The sequence below is a fragment of the Colossoma macropomum genome, unplaced genomic scaffold (genome assembly GCF_904425465.1).
Source record: "Colossoma macropomum unplaced genomic scaffold, Colossoma_macropomum, whole genome shotgun sequence".
NCBI classification, from domain to species: Eukaryota; Metazoa; Chordata; class Actinopteri; order Characiformes; family Serrasalmidae; genus Colossoma; species Colossoma macropomum.
The window spans coordinates 12,435,748-12,451,981 of record NW_023494790.1 but is presented as its reverse complement, the minus strand read 5'-3'; the positions used below and the strand labels follow the sequence as shown (position 1 = coordinate 12,451,981).

Genomic DNA, 16,234 nt, shown 5'->3' with positions numbered 1-16,234 from the left:
CCATTGTATTGTCTTAGTTTAATGTCGTTTCAGTGTATTATGGTCCTTTTCTTCATAACGAGCATAAAAAATCGGTAATAGTATGCTAACATCTCGGTAGCCGAGCTAACTTTCCTGTTCCACCTTGAATAGTCCAGCAGTTCTGACGCCTGAAGCGCCAGAATGTAACTGCTGCACTATTTAAGGTGGAACGGGAAAACTTGAATGAGAAGCTGGTGAATAGCTGACTTCAGCTTCGTATCACCATTTGTCCCATTTCGTAGGGGAACATTTCAACCACTACCCCTTGTAACTCAGTTCCAAGGGGCAAGGAGACACTGAAAACAAGGGTTGGGATAAGAAGAAGAAATGGGATTGGGCCCAAACAGATCTTGGCTGAACAAATTGGTCAAATTGGTTTTTCACCAAACCATCACTTTAAAGTAATATTTAATATTCCACAATATATGAGCTAATCCAGATACCCACATAAAAACGACACCAATTTTCTGGGTCATTTGGACCCATCTGTAGGAGGAACTCAACATTTCCACTGCAGCTACAGGAAGAGCTAATAAAGATAAATATAATACAAAGCATCCACCACTGACAGATATTTTAAGGGTTACACAGTGTTTAGATGCAAACTCTACAACACGTTTCGGTACAAAAAGTTCACAGTATATGGTATCTATGATAAAAACTGGATCTTGTCTTAGGAAAACAGTCAACATTTTCTTTATACCCTTGCATATAGTTTTATCAAAAAGGGGTTATGTGTTATGATCCTGAAGCAAATATGAATGCTGAACTATATATATGCAATTGTGTTATTGCATTTTTATTGATGGTCATATTTCTTGCTTAGGTAATTGTCAAGTGTTTGATGGTGACTTTAACTGAATGTTCCAGTCATTCTGTTGTTGCTATGATTTGTGATTGTCAGGTCACACCAAAGGACTGAAAGTGCTGAAAAAAATAAGAACACACATAAAAAAAAATAAGTGCAATTTTCATTTTCTTTCTCTTTTTCATTCTCTTTTTCCTGTTCCAGCCATGCATCAGTCATTTTTCACCTTGATAGGCCTACATGATGTCACTGCAATGTTCGCCCAAGTGTGTCGTCACATCTCTCTGCACTTTGTAAATGCAATGCGTCTCTTCTGTCTCTTCAGAAAGCAAGGAAACTCTCTGGATTCTTCATGTCATCATCAGCATGTCGAGGAACTGTTCGTCTGCTGCAAGCCAGTCAAAGTAATGGATAGCACAGTGATATTCTTGCTACTGAATTAAAAATTGCATTCAGGCCGGCCTTTATTCTCTTAAGAAGTGCTTTAATGGTCCAGATTAGGCCTGTGTTATTTGAAAAACATTTTCCAAGAGCTTATTTGTTCTATTATGCTTGCTAGTATGGCCAAGACAGTTCTCTACAATGTGGAGGTCATTTTGGATTTGAGAATAATTTAGTCAAGTCAAAGTTTATTTATATAGTGCTTTTTACAACAGGTGTTGTCAAACAACTTAGGATAATTTAGGCCTAATACAACAGCCACTTTCGAAGGACAGTCAATAATCACTCCAGTGAAGCAGTCTTAAATGTGTGATTGCAGATTGGAACACCACCGATGGCATTGCTGCTCCATTCCTGGTGATGATGGTGGTGGTGGTGGTGTTTCAGGCTTGCTGCATCTTTGCTCAGGGTCTCTCAGTAATTTGAGCATGACAGAAAGGGTAGAGGCACCTGCTTAGTGATCAACCTCTTAGCTGTGACTGTGGTCACGGGCATGGTGACGTCGATAGAATGGGCCATGGTCTTCCGGTTAGTGGTCAGACGTGAAGATGGATTCCAGAGAATGGCTGACCTCAGGATTTTACATTAACTGCAAAAAATACCCACAAAAAAGTTAGAAGCTAATAAAAAACCAAGTCTTTCAATGATTTCTATGATAGCATATTTACTGAAGTTAGTACACTAAATAAAAGTAACACTATTACACTCCGCAACATCCATTTTCAAGCAAAAAAAAAAACAAAACAAAACAAGATAGCTGACAAATTTATGTTCTGTGCAGTATGCATATGACAGAAAAAACAATAGAGGGACTGAGACAAGAGTCCAACGTCAATGGTCACTTACTTGACAGATTTACAACACACGCCACTATGATGACGACTCCACCCACAATGGAAACGACGGACAGTAGTTTGGCTACCCTGCCCAGCCGCCTGGCTCCATCGATGTTCCCTTGCTCAAAACTGTTCCTAGACTAGATGCAAAAAGACAAAAGTGACCCCATCTACAATGTCTATCTTTTCTTCCTGCTCAAAATATATCCACCATAGCAACAGCAATTTGGGAAATCAAAGGCCTCTTTTTCACTGCAGGGCCGAACGGGTCTGGGCACGGAGGGTAACCATTCCAGTGGCGTTTCCACATGGACACGGTTCGACCTCAGCCCGTCGGGCACGGTTAGCTAACCGTTCTCGGGCCACAGAACCATTCGGTGGGATGATGTAACGACGTAGCTGTTTGCTGATTGGTTCTATGTTTATATTGGTATTGTGTCATCCTGCTGTGCTATTTCACACCCAAAAGCATTCAAATAAAGCAGTGCACGATTTTAAATCCATCATTCAGTAAACATCAAAGCTTCAATCTGAAACCAATTTCTTTATGTTAAACGGCGCTACCTAATCAGCTAGAGGAGAGTAGCTGGTTAGCGTTAGCTTAGCTAGCATGCTGCCAGCGCTGCTCACCACAGAACAGATTCGATTCTGACTAACAAAAGCTTTACTGACACAAATTTAGATGGTAATGACTCATATATGAGGAGGCGAAGTCGAGTGGCTGATGTTAGAGGGACAGAAAGCTGAAATTAACCTCTTCTCTGGTGTCTGTAGCTGGAGCCTCCTAGCTAAGCTAATGCTAGCCAGCTCTTCTCTCCTAGCTAACTTAGCTAAAGAGATCCAAACACTACAGTGCACATTCGATTCAACTAACTTAACTGCTCTGCTATCACAAGTATAGATGATAAAAACTTATAATAGTGAGAGCAAAGTCAACTGGTCAGTGTTGGAGTGACAGAAAACCAAAATTGGACCAGTTCTGTTAGAGCTTTAAGCTGTAGCCTGCTAGGCTAAGCTAACGCGAGTGCACTGTGCCTCCCACTGCAGTACGGAATCGGTTCTAGCGAAACGATGCTTAAAAACACCCGTTTAGAGGATAGAGGCTTGTATCTGAGAGCACAAATTCGAATGATTGGTGTTGAAGTGACAGAAAGATAAAAAATAGAATTGTTTTTCTGTGATGCTTTGAGTTGTTTGTTTGGCTTTTTTGCCTTCCTGCTCTGAATTAGCTTTAAAGAGCTAAAAGACGGTAACTTCTTGTAGACGTCCAAACAAGATTTAGAAACACTAACTAATCTGCATTAATTAAAATGTCTTGTAATTGAACTTAAGAAAATTTCATATCTCTGTATTGTGTATCCTAGTATCTAGTTATCATTTTTATCATTATTATCAGATTATCCTTATTGTTATATTGCTTCTGGCAATATCTTAGCCCATGGGTATCTTTAGACTCTGGCCTATTTGCACTAACCACAGATATATTTTCTGAGTGGACAACAAAGGATTTTTGTAAGTCAGCCTGGATAAAAGCATCCATTAAATGCTGCTATATGCAAACATACATGTATATGCAAAAGACAAATCAGCCCATTACATGTTAAATGATCTCAAACAAGTTGTTTCTGACACTGACTGACTGTATGACATATTGTTATCTATAAAACTACATAAAAGTACAGACACACTTTAGTCTTCAGGATGTTTTGTTACTTGTGTCAACACTAAAATCATCCCTGCGATCTTCCCTCAAAGAAAATCCGGTTGCCTTCCCCCTCCTCCACTTACCATGATGGAGTAGACAAATCCTACAATATTGATGGGCCAGACAGGACAGAAGCAGGCGGTTATGGCCAGAATGAGGTAGTCGTTAGGTTTGGAGCGGTCCAGCGATGGGTTGGTGGCCAAGCTGGAGTGGCGGGACAGAGATGGTCGGGAGGGGAAGGCCGTGTAGGCGATGGAGCTGGACCTGCTGCCCTTACGTGTTTGGCCCAGGTGAGGGTGGGATGTGTGAGGAACAGAATGATGGCGCCGTGGCGGAGATGAGAAAGCAGGGGGCGATGTTTTAGCTTCTGGCTGAGAAGTGTAAACCCCATGACCTGCTGAGAGAAATGAAGATACTGTATAGTAATGTTCCACAAGTACATGCACCTAGGCATTTATGCCCCCATCATTCCAGCAAAATCTGGTAAAAAGTTATTGATTTTTTTAAAAATAATTTTTATACAATTAGCAAATATTTACTTCATATTTTAAACAAAACAAAACATGGAAATCAAAATTAGTAGAATTATGTCCGTTTGGGTGTATGGGAACCTCTCCAGTGGAAAGACAGTACCACAACTGTTTGTGCCACATTTAGCTGCAACACCTGCAACAAACACTTCCTATAACTGGATCATGCTCAGATGCTCAGTCTACTTTTAACTAAAATTCAACTAAATATCTATTAAATGGAACTGGACTTGAAGTTGCGTGTGAAAGATTCTGTTAAATCTGTCCCTAACCCTAGACCTAACCCTAACCCTAACCTCAATGCAGAACCAACACCTACTCCTTAACCTTAATGTTGTTGACAATCAACTGAGTATGACCAGAAAGTTTGTTAGTAATATAAGTATCTGCAGATCATCTGTAGAGGCCCATCCACAAAACGTGTGACCATTTTGGCTGACTCTTACTTGCAGAATTGCTTTAATTCAGCCACAACAGAGAACTCATGGTTTCATCAATTATGCCAAGTCACCCAGACCGTGAAGCAGCAAAGCATCCCTACACCATCACACTACCACCACCATGTTTGAGTATTGGTATGATCTTATTGTGGAATGCTGTGTTAGCTTTACATATGATGTAATGAGACCACTGTCTTCCAAAAAGTTCCACTTTTGACTCGTCAGTCCATAGAACATTATTCCAAAAGGCTTGGGTGCCTTTATATTCCTCTTAATTCCTCTTAGTTTTCGCCTTGCAACTCTCTCACTGATACTGCTTTTGCCAAGTCTTGTTCGAACAGTGGAATCATCAGTGCTGATTTTATCTAAGGTGAGTGAGGCCTGTAGTTCCTTATATGTTTATATGGTTGTTTTTTGTGAGTAGATGAGTCATCATTGTACTCTTGGAGGAAATTTGGTAGGCCATTTGGTAGGCCGGAAACTTCAATGACACACCACTGTTCTAAATTTCCTCCATTTAGCAGTAATGGCTCTCATTCTGGTTTACAAGGGTCATAAAGTTTTAGAAATGGCTTTATAACCATTTCCATACTAATATATTTTAATGACTCATCTCTTCTGGAAGTTATCTTCTGGATACAAAGATCATCTTCCCACCAGAATAATGAGAAGAATCTATAGAAGGGAGCAAAGTGCTAATGATCCAAAGTATACCACTCATGTGTCAAGCATGGTGGAGGTAGTTTTATGGCATGGACATGTAAGGAATTGGTTCACATATGTTTGTCAATTTCAGAAATGGTAAGGATAGCTGCAGTGAGACAGTGACAGTGAAGCAGAAGCACAAACAGCACAGGGAGAGACATCAGCATAATGGCAGAGAGAAAATTTCTAATATTTATGTACTGCAACAAAGATATTGAGTATACAAAAATATTAAGAAATGAACATGTTGGAGCCTCTTGTTTTTTCATACTGCTTTTTCCCCTTAAATTAATCATGGGTCATTAGCAAAGAAAATGGCTCTATACAGAACCATGAACGCTAAGAACCTTTTGCATGATTAAAGGGTTCTTCAGATTAATGGAGACCTTTTTGGAAAGGGTACTATATAGCATAGCACCAAAAAGGGTTCTTCTATTATTACAAGCTTCACATCGTAACTATAAAAGAACCCTTTTTGGTGCTATATAGAACCCTTTTCAAAAAGGTTCCCCAACAGTGCACTCTTTTGGCCATTTATAATTAGAATTCAAGGTTTCAATTACATTGATGGTGTACATGAACTCTCTTCTAATTGACTGTAAAAGAAAAAAGAAGAGAAACAAGGGAAATAAACATCTCGCACTTTGTTCTCAACCCAAACTGACCTTTGTCCTAATGTCCTCAATAACAAAAACATGCAGCTAAGCAGCCTGTCGACCCCTGTCATGTGAAGATGGTTGGCTGCTCACAACACAATGTCACTTATAATGAACTGTAGATTATTTATAGGATGCCACAGCGGCTCAGAGTTGACATAAATCGCTTGCTGAATAAGTCATTCCTACAACCAGCTTTCAGGTGCGTAAAATGCTTTTGTGCTCAGTCCTGGAGCATTAGTCTATTGTGGGTTCATTACACTTTCACATGGCCTTTTTTTCCACCAAGAAAACAAGAAAATCTGTCGTTTTCTTTTATTTCCAGCTTTATCATGGTTTAGCTTCTTGTAGTAAGAGGCCTTTGAGTTACAAGTTCTCTCTCTTTTCATTTTTGTATACAGCTAACAATGAACATTTCTGGTTTAGATTAAATAAAATAGGTAGTATGACAGAAAAAACAAGTTTACACAATTAGTCTAGATGTATTCTAACAGCCATGTTTGTTGTCTGACGTTTGTTTTGTTAGTTTTGCACTGGAGCTACAAGGCTAATGTAGCTAACAGGTAACAGAAGATTATGTACAATTGGAATTGTGTAAAGTGCATAACACAAAAGATGTCATGTTAAGTAATCTTAAATAGACTTGCACATGTGGATTCTAACATTGTATCATATACTATTGTCTATAACGAGAAAGAGTAGTAGTAGCCAGCTGGATTTTGTCAGTCCCTTTGTGCATTATATTAGATTCGTAATTCCAGTGTGAAAATAGAGAAGCAAACTCATGACACCAAACCAGTCTTGGCTGATTGGCTTCATTTGATGTAAGGGAGAAATTTGTGTACACTTGATTTTTCACTAAGCTATTGCTTTAAGAAGAATCTTTTCAGCCACTCAAACCCAGTTCATCTCAGTTGTTATACGGCCAGCAGACAACTATTATGATATCAAGACTCTGAAGCCCCGGAACCAATAAATATTACCATCTGGGAAGATAAGGTTAATGCATTCCAAACATGCATGGATCCCAAAAAATGAGAGTGAGCTCCTACCGTTCTCGGTTTTATCTCTGACCACCACGCTGACCTCCCCATGCTGATGGGGCTCCTCCTGGATTTGCTGGGGCAGAGAAAGGATCCGCAGGCAGGGGAATGAGTCTGCCTTGGCTGTCCTGGACTGAGAGGTGATGGGTTCTTCTGTCTGGACTCCTGAAGGTCCACTATCCTTGGGGCCAAGCAGAGAGTCTGACAGAGCCTGATGATGGTCCATTTCTTCAGAAAAAGTGGTGGCCACAATAGAAATTCTACTTAGATGGACTCCTGTTGGGTTGCAAGGATACAAGATGGAAAAAAAGCAAAATGTGCCAGGGTGGGATTAATGCAGCTTCTCAATACGAATAGAAATAGCTAGATAGCTAGATAGCTTGACAGACAGACAGGACTGAAATTGCAGTGTTTCAGTAGCAAGACATATAATTTCACAAACACTTACATATACTATACAGAAAATAAAAAATAGAAATAAAAATAGACACAAGTTAAGAATAAGAGTAGAAATAAAGTACATCTATTTGCATATAGCATATGAGACAGTTGTTGTATTTACATGATAGCAGGCACTGAGTGGTATAAGGTAAACTAAAAGCACAATGAGTATAGACATAACTATGAGTTGCAGCAATTTTACAATGTAAAGTGCATAGTGAAAGTGTCATTACAGCAGCATGTTATGATATATTGCACAGTGTATATTAACAGGAGAGGTGATATAGTGATGTGGTTTAGCACAGTTCAGACAGCAGAAGATCAGTACCGTCTCTGCAGAAAGGAGACTCGTTGTAGAGCCTTATAGCAGTAGGTAAGAAAGATCATACTCGGCGCTCTTTAACACAGCGCAGATGTAACAGTCACTGAATGTGCTTCTCTGTTTATCCAGTGTAGCATGCAGGGGGTGTGAGGTGTTATCCAAGATGGCTAACGGCTTGTTGAGCATGCTTTGTTCTGCCACAACCTCCAGAGTGTCCAGCTTGACTCCTACAACAGAGCCAGCCTTCCTAATAAGTTTAATAAATGTGTCCTAATAAATGTGCAGTTAGATGTATCATCACACTCTCAGGCTCTAGATCAGCCTCTGGATGAGTGGAAACCACAGTTTTGTGAAATTAAACCCAAGCTTCAAATGCCTCCAGATTTGTTTCCCAAATCCAATTTCTATCCCTTACAAGCTATTTTTAGGGAAACTGCCATGCTGTGGTTTCAAATAAACTGATTGAAAGCAGTGGTGGACTGAGGGTGTTTGAAGGGCAGAAGGTTTGCTGAATGATGTGAAGCCCCACCAGTGCACAACAAGCTTTGATGCATCATGTATGATGACGTAGTCTTTATCCTTGATGATTCAGATTAAAAGTGTAACTGCACCTGTATGACAAAAACATACAAGGAACTATAAACCTTTAAAATGTTTCTTTCACAAACACCTCCGAAGTAAAAAACAGAGGGAACTATTAACATTTATTTCACAAACACACGCTCTGACATCTGAACATTCTAGAGGGGGTGTGGCTAAAACAAAGCTTAAATGGATGGAATAGATATGATGGGAATGAGTATCTGAAAGATAGTTACAGTCGATACAATTAAGTTTACACAATCTAACCTAACCTAAAGGGTACATTGAAAAATGAGAAAACAGAGACATGCAAATGAGATTACATCAAAATGCTAGCTACATATTAGCCTAACTTATTGGCCCCTGGCAAAAATGCAGAAAATATTTGTTAGCAGCCAAACAGTGTGTTTTGAATGCAAGAAGGGTTTGAGATATAAATTTGAAATCTTATCAAAGTATTTGGCAGCACCCCTAGACTGTTATCACCAGCACCCATTTTGGGAAACTCTGCCTAAGTGGGCACACTGGGTCTTGCTCCATTGCGTGTTTTCTCACTTGAAAGGGTATCTAAGGGCACCACATCACATTTTCTCCACTGGAGAGGCATCCATTAGGAAACTTCTCCACATTCTTCACCCCTCATCCCCACATGTTGGGACACCCTTTACAGCACTTCCTCACATTTTATCCACTGGAGGGGGCCTTCTCCATTAGAGGAACACCTATTTGGGCACTTCTTTTTGTTTTTGTAACCTGTAGGAGTTCCCTATACAGCACTGCATCCCATTTTCTCTACCAGAAAGGGCAACTTTTGAGGCATTGTCATGTAGAGGCAGCATAGAGGGCACTTCATAATGGCACCCATAGGGAACGTCATATTTAGACCATTGTAAGGGCACCTTATAGGGCACTGCTTCATGGTTTCTCCACTAGAAGGGCACTCGAATATTATAATAAGTTATTGCATGAAGAGGCACCCTAGAGGCCACTGAATAAAACTGCACAGCCAATAAGGCACTTCCTCTCATTTTTGCGACTCTAGAGGGCACTTTAGTGAGGCTTTTTCTACCACTGGAGCACCAGCCACCAGAGAACTTGTAGAGAGGAGAATTACCTCGATATAATGTCTTCCAGGTTTCTCATTTTTAATGTAAAAGAATACAATAATTTCCTGAATAGCATAAAAGATTTTAACACGGCTGTTATATTTTTCAGAGCTTTAAAACTCGAGTTATAGGAGTTTAAAACGGCGCCTCATGTACGTCCATGAGGTCTGTGAGCGCGAACAGCCAATGAGCTGCTCCGCTCGCCAACCAATCAGCACTCAGTAGCAGTATTGCCAGCGTCCTGCTGCCCAAAACCCGTTTACTGTAGACAAAAAGAAACATACAGGTAAGATTTCTTTGCTTTTTTAGTGAAATACATCCTTATTCTTTCTGAAATTAAAGAAACGTTCAGGGCGAGTGATTAGAAACTATTTAAACTTTTCGTTTTTAGCCATTGAGCTCCATTCACTCTCGACTCGCTCGCGGGCGCCCTCTGCTGTTTAGCAGTCATGTTTGTGATATAACGGGGGGAAATAGGACGAGGCGAGGCTCCTCATAAACCCCAACAAACACCCCCCCACACACACACACACCACCACCACCACCACCACACGCCCCCCCTTGAGTCCGCCATTGATTAAAAGCATCAGAATAGAGATGAATCGTGTTATCTGCTTTTGCTCTTAACCTCTTATTTCTTATATAGGTCACTGTCACAGATAGACTCAGACGTGTCTGCATTTCTATATTAACGTGCAGAATCTGTCATTAAAATGATCAAATTTGAATACAAGAGAAAAATAAACCAAAATAAAACCAGAAACAAGCATCAATTAAGCGTTGAAAGAAGGGAATAGGAGAGAAAATTTTAATAAAATAAAAAATATAAAACAAACCCCACAGAATCCAGTTCACTGAAAAAAGCGCAATACAGACACATTATATCTGTCGAGGAGAGGCTGTTCTGTGTAAATGCATGAGCATAAGGTGACTGGTCAAAATATCCGGGAACCTAAAGGCCAATAAAAGGAGCATAAAGGGCAAATAAGCCACAAGAGACGTTTAGTGGGAGAGGATGAGAACTAGGGAGAGTGACTGAGAACGAGTGAGTGAAAAACAGCACAAAATAAACTATAACATGAACATATTGTGGTCTCGATTGAAAACGAAATGAAAGAGGAAGGAAATTTAAGGAGGCAATGAGATGGCATTTGCCTAGGAACTAGCTCAGATGCGAGGAGCGGCCATTTGCCCTCGCTTTGTTTTCCTAATAACAAGACAAAGAAACGCCCCCTGCCCCAGTCCACACAGCCCGTTCAAGCCGTGCATGTGCATAAACAGAAAGGCTGCCCACCTACCTTAAACTGTCCAATACCAGTAAGCGTTCCGACGTGCAGATTTACTCGCTGGCAGATGACATGGGCATGGTTTGAAATGCACCACCAACGTATTTAAATGATGTTCTTCTTAATTCCGATTTAAAAGAACGAGCAACGACATCGCAGATCGCGTTCGCCTTAAAATGCTGCACGAATGCATTTAAATTATTTTCTCTAGTGCAAAAAAACAACAACAACGAGCTCGAATGGGTTTAAATTAGGATTTTCTGTAGTGCAGAACAAAAAAGCAGCAAAGAACTCGATGATAGCATATATACGCTTTCAAAATGCACCGCGGACACAGTCACAGATTTAAAGCCTTCAGCTCTCATAAATACAAAGACAGCAGAGCCCGCGTCGTGATGCCAGTGGTGCTGGTCATTCTGCCACGAGCTTGCTGCTAGCGAGAGAGAGAGAGAGATGAAGAGTGAGGGATAGAGAGAGAGAGAGAAGAAAGAGAGCACGCGCAAGCTTAATAGAAAACAGTGTGAAAAGAATGAAAAGGGCGAATTGATAGAAGAATAAAAATGACTGTGAAAAAGTCTGAACAAAAGTAAAAAATAAAAAAACAAACAAAAAAGGACTGCCATAACCACAGAGCCCTGGAGGGGACAGGGGTAAAATACAAAGGCTTGTTTTTTTTTCGCCAAAAACAAGAAAAGAAAAAGAAACCGTTAGTTTTGTAAGTACATCGTTACATTAAGTATTCTATTAATGATGACAGGTTAATAACTAATGTTCCAATAATTTTTATGGCCCCTGGCAGTCATACCTGTTCTGGGTATCTGATTACACAAACGTAATGTTTATTTCCTGCTATAATAGTAATAATAATAATAATAATAATAATAATAGCCCTGCGATGGACTGGCGACCTGTCCAGGGTGTATCCTGCCTTCTGCCCAATGACAGCTGGGATAGGCTCCAGCACCCCACTGCGACCCAGAAGGATAAGCGGTTTAGATGATGTATGTATGTATGTATAATAATAATAATAATAATAATAATAATAATAATAATCTCTACCTTCATCTTTTTTGCAGTCAGCTTCATTCAGATTTAAAAAAAAATATAAAAATAGCTCCACTTCTCTGCCTGTTCAGAACTGCAGTGATCATAACCAGTACAACATCAACAGCAGCAGTTTTTTTCCCCATGTTTTTTTTAGTCTCTTTTTTAAGTTTTTATTTTTAGTTATACTGTCAGGAGTCTGACTTTAAATCGATGTAAGATATCGGATTACAGCGGTGATTCATCCAACTGAGAGTGACCACCATAATCGCAACAAAGCTGAAGCTTCCTATTCAAATATTCCTATTCAAGCTTCTTGTTCAAATTTTCCATTCCACCTTAAATGGTGTAGCACAGGGGTCAGCAACCCAAATGTTAAGAAGAGCCATTTTGTCATTTCAACAAAAAAAAACAAAACAAACCACCTTGGGAGTCACAACATTTTATGTCCATTTTACTATCTTGGCTGTAAATATGTCTCAGTATGTGGTAATGTAATGGTAAAGTGTAGGCCTTTCTCGCATCTCCGGCAGGAAAGTTTTCTCAAAAGTAGAACAGTTTCTTGTAAAATGTCTCACAACGTTCGATTTTTTACAAGGCTGAAGCCAGCTCCTCATTCGCCGCTTCGTGTTTGAATTTACCATTCCACCTTAAATGGTGCCTGAGGCACCATAATGTAGCTAATGGCTGCACCTTTTAAGGTGGAACAGGAAAATTCAAACAAGAGGCTGGTAAACAAGAAACTGACTTCAGCTTCGTAACGGTTTGGTGTTTGACAGCTTCTTGTTGCAGATCAAACGTATTAAACGTAACCAGCTAGATTGCTTGTAAATGCAAATAAGACCATTCGTCTCCAAATTATCGATGTTCGTCTTAAATCTTTCTCTTTGCCTTTTCGTTAGCTACTAGCTAGGTGAGATTGTTGTCTGCGTTGCTGTGACCAGCAGTCTGCGCTCCAACCTTCAGGGTTAAAGGATGAATTAGCAGTTATAGACTACATTAACTCTTGTGTTGAGACCATTTGTTGTTAAAACCATGTTAGAACGATCAGCAGAGCTTTATTTTACTGCAAAGGAAGATACATTATTCTTTCCTAAAAAGTGTGGAGCCACAACAGGACAATAAAAGAACCGCATGTGGCTCCGGAGCCGCGTGTTGCCGACCCCCGGTGTAGCAGTTGCAGGCCGCAGAATGTAACTGCTGCACCACTTAATTTGGAATGGAAAATTCTAATAAGAAGCTGGCAAACAGGAAGCCAATTTCAGCCTCATGTAACCTCAGTAGTGTGTTTGTGACTAACGCAAGTAGGAATGTGACCATTCATCCCAACACCATTAGCATTTGCCAAAATATAGATGCATTTATGTGCAACATCATCACAGAGACACGTGCTCATCCAGGGGGCAGAAAACAAGAAAAAGCTGCATTCTATATGACAGAAAGTAGACTTTTTTATCAGGAAGGGAAGGCTGGGGCAGACATATGAGTGGTTGAATGACTGGGGCATCAGCTGGGTTGACCTGGGGCCGCTGTCAGACAGCCTAGTCCATCAAACACCATCAGCCATTACCTGGTCTATGGCAGACCTACTCTGATCCCTCAGAGAGAAGCCCAAGGCTGTAAAGAGGGCAAGTCCCAGGAGGTTGACTCCCTGGTGAGCTATGTGAAAGACAAAAGAGGACAGGTGGTGCGTGCCAGGGTGCACAGGTAGGCAACCACAATGTGAATTTTAGAGCATCCATAGCCACAAAGGGCAGTGGGTGGCTTTTGAAATGGCAGGTGAGAAAAGAACTGTCTATGTAGTCATGTTTAGAAGTGAAGCTGCAGCTCCTGTATTCATCACTAGTGGTACAATGACATCCACTAGCAGTATTGTGTATGTTCTGAAAACACGTGGCTAATGACTAATTTCAGTGCACTCAGAATGGGGCTGTGAGTGCTTTTCCTGTGTACAGGCTGGTGCAGAACAGTGATCTTTAGTGAAATTGTTCAGCTTAGACCAGTTTCTACATACTTGTCCATGAGTGGTCACTGCCAAGCTCTTAATCGGTGATTGGTAATTGGTCTGTCTGGGACGCTGTGTGTTTGTCTGCTGCACTTGTAAACTGTCATCTGAACTGAGAACAAGATGTTGTTGTGCTATGATGGAGTGAGTAGCAGCTGTTTGGCTAAAAAGCCACGTGGAATACTCAACAGCTGATTCCACTTGTAGTAAGGTCAAGTCATCAGACTCCAGAAGCAATTTTTCCCAGATTTTAGCACAAGATGTGCCTTTATTGAGTTGGTCAGGTATCTTTTGATCATGTGAAGTGAAGTGCGCCGAAGTATATGATGTGGCTTGCTATAGTAAGTTATTAAAGTTTGAATGGGCTATGATTTATATTATTTACCAAAACTCTATTATAAATTATAGTATGTATTAATATATATATATATATATATATATATATATATATATATATACTGTATATTTATTCATAATGAATGTACAATTGACTACAAAAAATTCAGGTTTTTACATATATACACTATATGGACAAAAGTATTGGCACACCTACACATTACACCTACAGGAGTTTCTATGACATCCCATTCTAAATCCATAGGCATTAGTATGGAGTTGGTCCCCCCTTTGCAGCTATAACAGCTTCCACTCTTCTGGGAAACTTTCTACAAGATTTTGGAGCGTGTGACGGAATAACATGAAAGTTTCTAACATAATCAAACATGATGATTAAAGAGAACATCATTAACAAAAAAAGGTATTTACATAGGGCATTGAAAAGTATATATAAAACAGCACAACCGTGTTCCTCTTTCAATAAACCCAGTGTCTGAAGTCTTTTTGTAGATCCAAAATAGAATAATTGCTAAGTGCAGGTAAGAGTGTGAGATTAAATTAATGCAGCGTCTTAAAGGACAAGGTTTGCCTGAGGCACCATGTGTCTGTGGGAGTTTTTGCCCATTCATCCAGAAGAGCATTTGTGAGGTCAGACACTGATGTTTGATGAGACGGACTGGCTCACAATCTCCATTCTAGTTCACCCCAAAGGCATTTGATGGGCTTGAGGTCAGGGCTCTGTGTGAGCCAGTCAAGTTCCTTCAAAACAAAACTCCTCTAGTCATGCCTTTATGGACACGGGTGTGGCTGAAACACCTGAACTGAGTAATTAGGAGGTGTGTCCTAATACTTTTGTCTACGTAATGTATATATCACATTCACTGAGCACTTTCTTTCACCGTCTTCAATGGTCAGGACCCCCACAGGACAATAGAACAGGTGTATATATATATATATATATAATGTAAATAAATGTTTTGTTTCTATACTCGTTGTCCATTTTATCAGCTCCACTTACTATATAGGTGCACTTTGTAGTTCTATAATTATAGACTGTAGTCCATCTGTTTCTCTGCATACTTTAGTAGCCTACAATCACACACACTTTTTTTTAACCCTTATTTTACTCTGAAAAAAGCTTAATCTTAAATATTTATCAGCCTTGCTTTCAGTCTCTGTAAATCCTGCGTGGTCATACTTGGCTACACTGCAAATGAGGGTCACAATCTAAATAAAGGCTGAAACTTAAATATCAGTAGAAAAATTAAAATGTACTTTATAACATGGCAATGTATTCATATATTTGAATTTAAGTGTGCTCATGCAATTTTAGGCTCAAAATAAAAATTCAAATTCAGTTTCTGAGCTGACTGCCCATCAGGGTGGGGCTACAGCATACTAAGCAGGAAAGGCTTTATAGGAAACATGGTGTCTGAAGAGTTTATAGCTATTCTTACATCAGCTAATTAGGTGAGACAATACATCCACTTGTGATGCTCGCTGTCCTCATACATGAAACAAGCAGAAACTTCAGTCGAACGTGTGGCAGTTTTCTGCTTTATCAGGCTGGGGGTTGTAGGTAGACAGTGTGGTGGCTGATGGACTGAGGGAGCAGAGGCACAATAAAGATTCCAGTTGATGGGGAGGGCTGCAGGATTAAGCTAGTTAAAAAGCATATCAGTAGCAAAATGAAATATTAACAGTAATGTGTAAAATAGCAATGTATTTGAATATAAAATGTACTTAAATGTGATTGAGCTTAAAATAAACAATTTATATAAAATAAAGATATGTGCTTTTCTTATGTGCTCAGACGTGCTTACATGAGAACATGCAGCACAAAACGAATTTAGATGTGTGCACAGTCTGAGTTAGTGTTTGTTGTTTAAGGCTGAAATATACAGAAACAAATGTCATCTTCATAAAA

General features: G+C 39.8%; 1 protein-coding gene across 4 annotated transcripts; it reads right to left on the bottom strand.

Moving 5' to 3' along the window:
- Positions 1-323: 323 nt before the first annotated feature.
- Positions 324-11,339, bottom strand: prrt2 (proline-rich transmembrane protein 2). 4 transcript variants are annotated; one of them, XM_036572141.1, is made up of 5 exons: positions 10,935-11,339; positions 7,195-7,461; positions 3,895-4,208; positions 2,117-2,246; positions 324-1,859 (listed from the first exon to the last, which is right to left on the bottom strand). In XM_036572141.1, exons 2-5 carry the CDS (start codon positions 7,409-7,411, stop codon positions 1,843-1,845), a joined length of 678 nt encoding a protein of 225 aa, XP_036428034.1. In that variant the 5' UTR covers positions 7,412-7,461; positions 10,935-11,339; the 3' UTR covers positions 324-1,842. The 4 variants fall into 4 exon arrangements, with proteins under 4 accessions (XP_036428034.1, XP_036428036.1, XP_036428035.1 ...); XM_036572143.1 differs by having other exon boundaries at positions 3,895-4,205; XM_036572142.1 differs by lacking the exon at positions 10,935-11,339 and having other exon boundaries at positions 7,195-7,515.
- Between the last annotated feature and the right edge of the window lie 4,895 nt (positions 11,340-16,234).

Coding starts and splice junctions, on each gene's coding strand:
- prrt2 (XM_036572141.1), bottom strand. CDS start 7,411: ATGGACCATCATCAGGCTCTGTCAGACTCTCTGCTTGGCCCCAAGGAT. Junction 4,209..7,194: donor CAGAGATAAAACCGAGAACG/GTAGGAGCTCAC, acceptor CATTTCTCTCAG/CAGGTCATGGGGTTTACACT. Junction 2,247..3,894: donor GATTTGTCTACTCCATCATG/GTAAGTGGAGGA, acceptor TTTTGCATCTAG/TCTAGGAACAGTTTTGAGCA.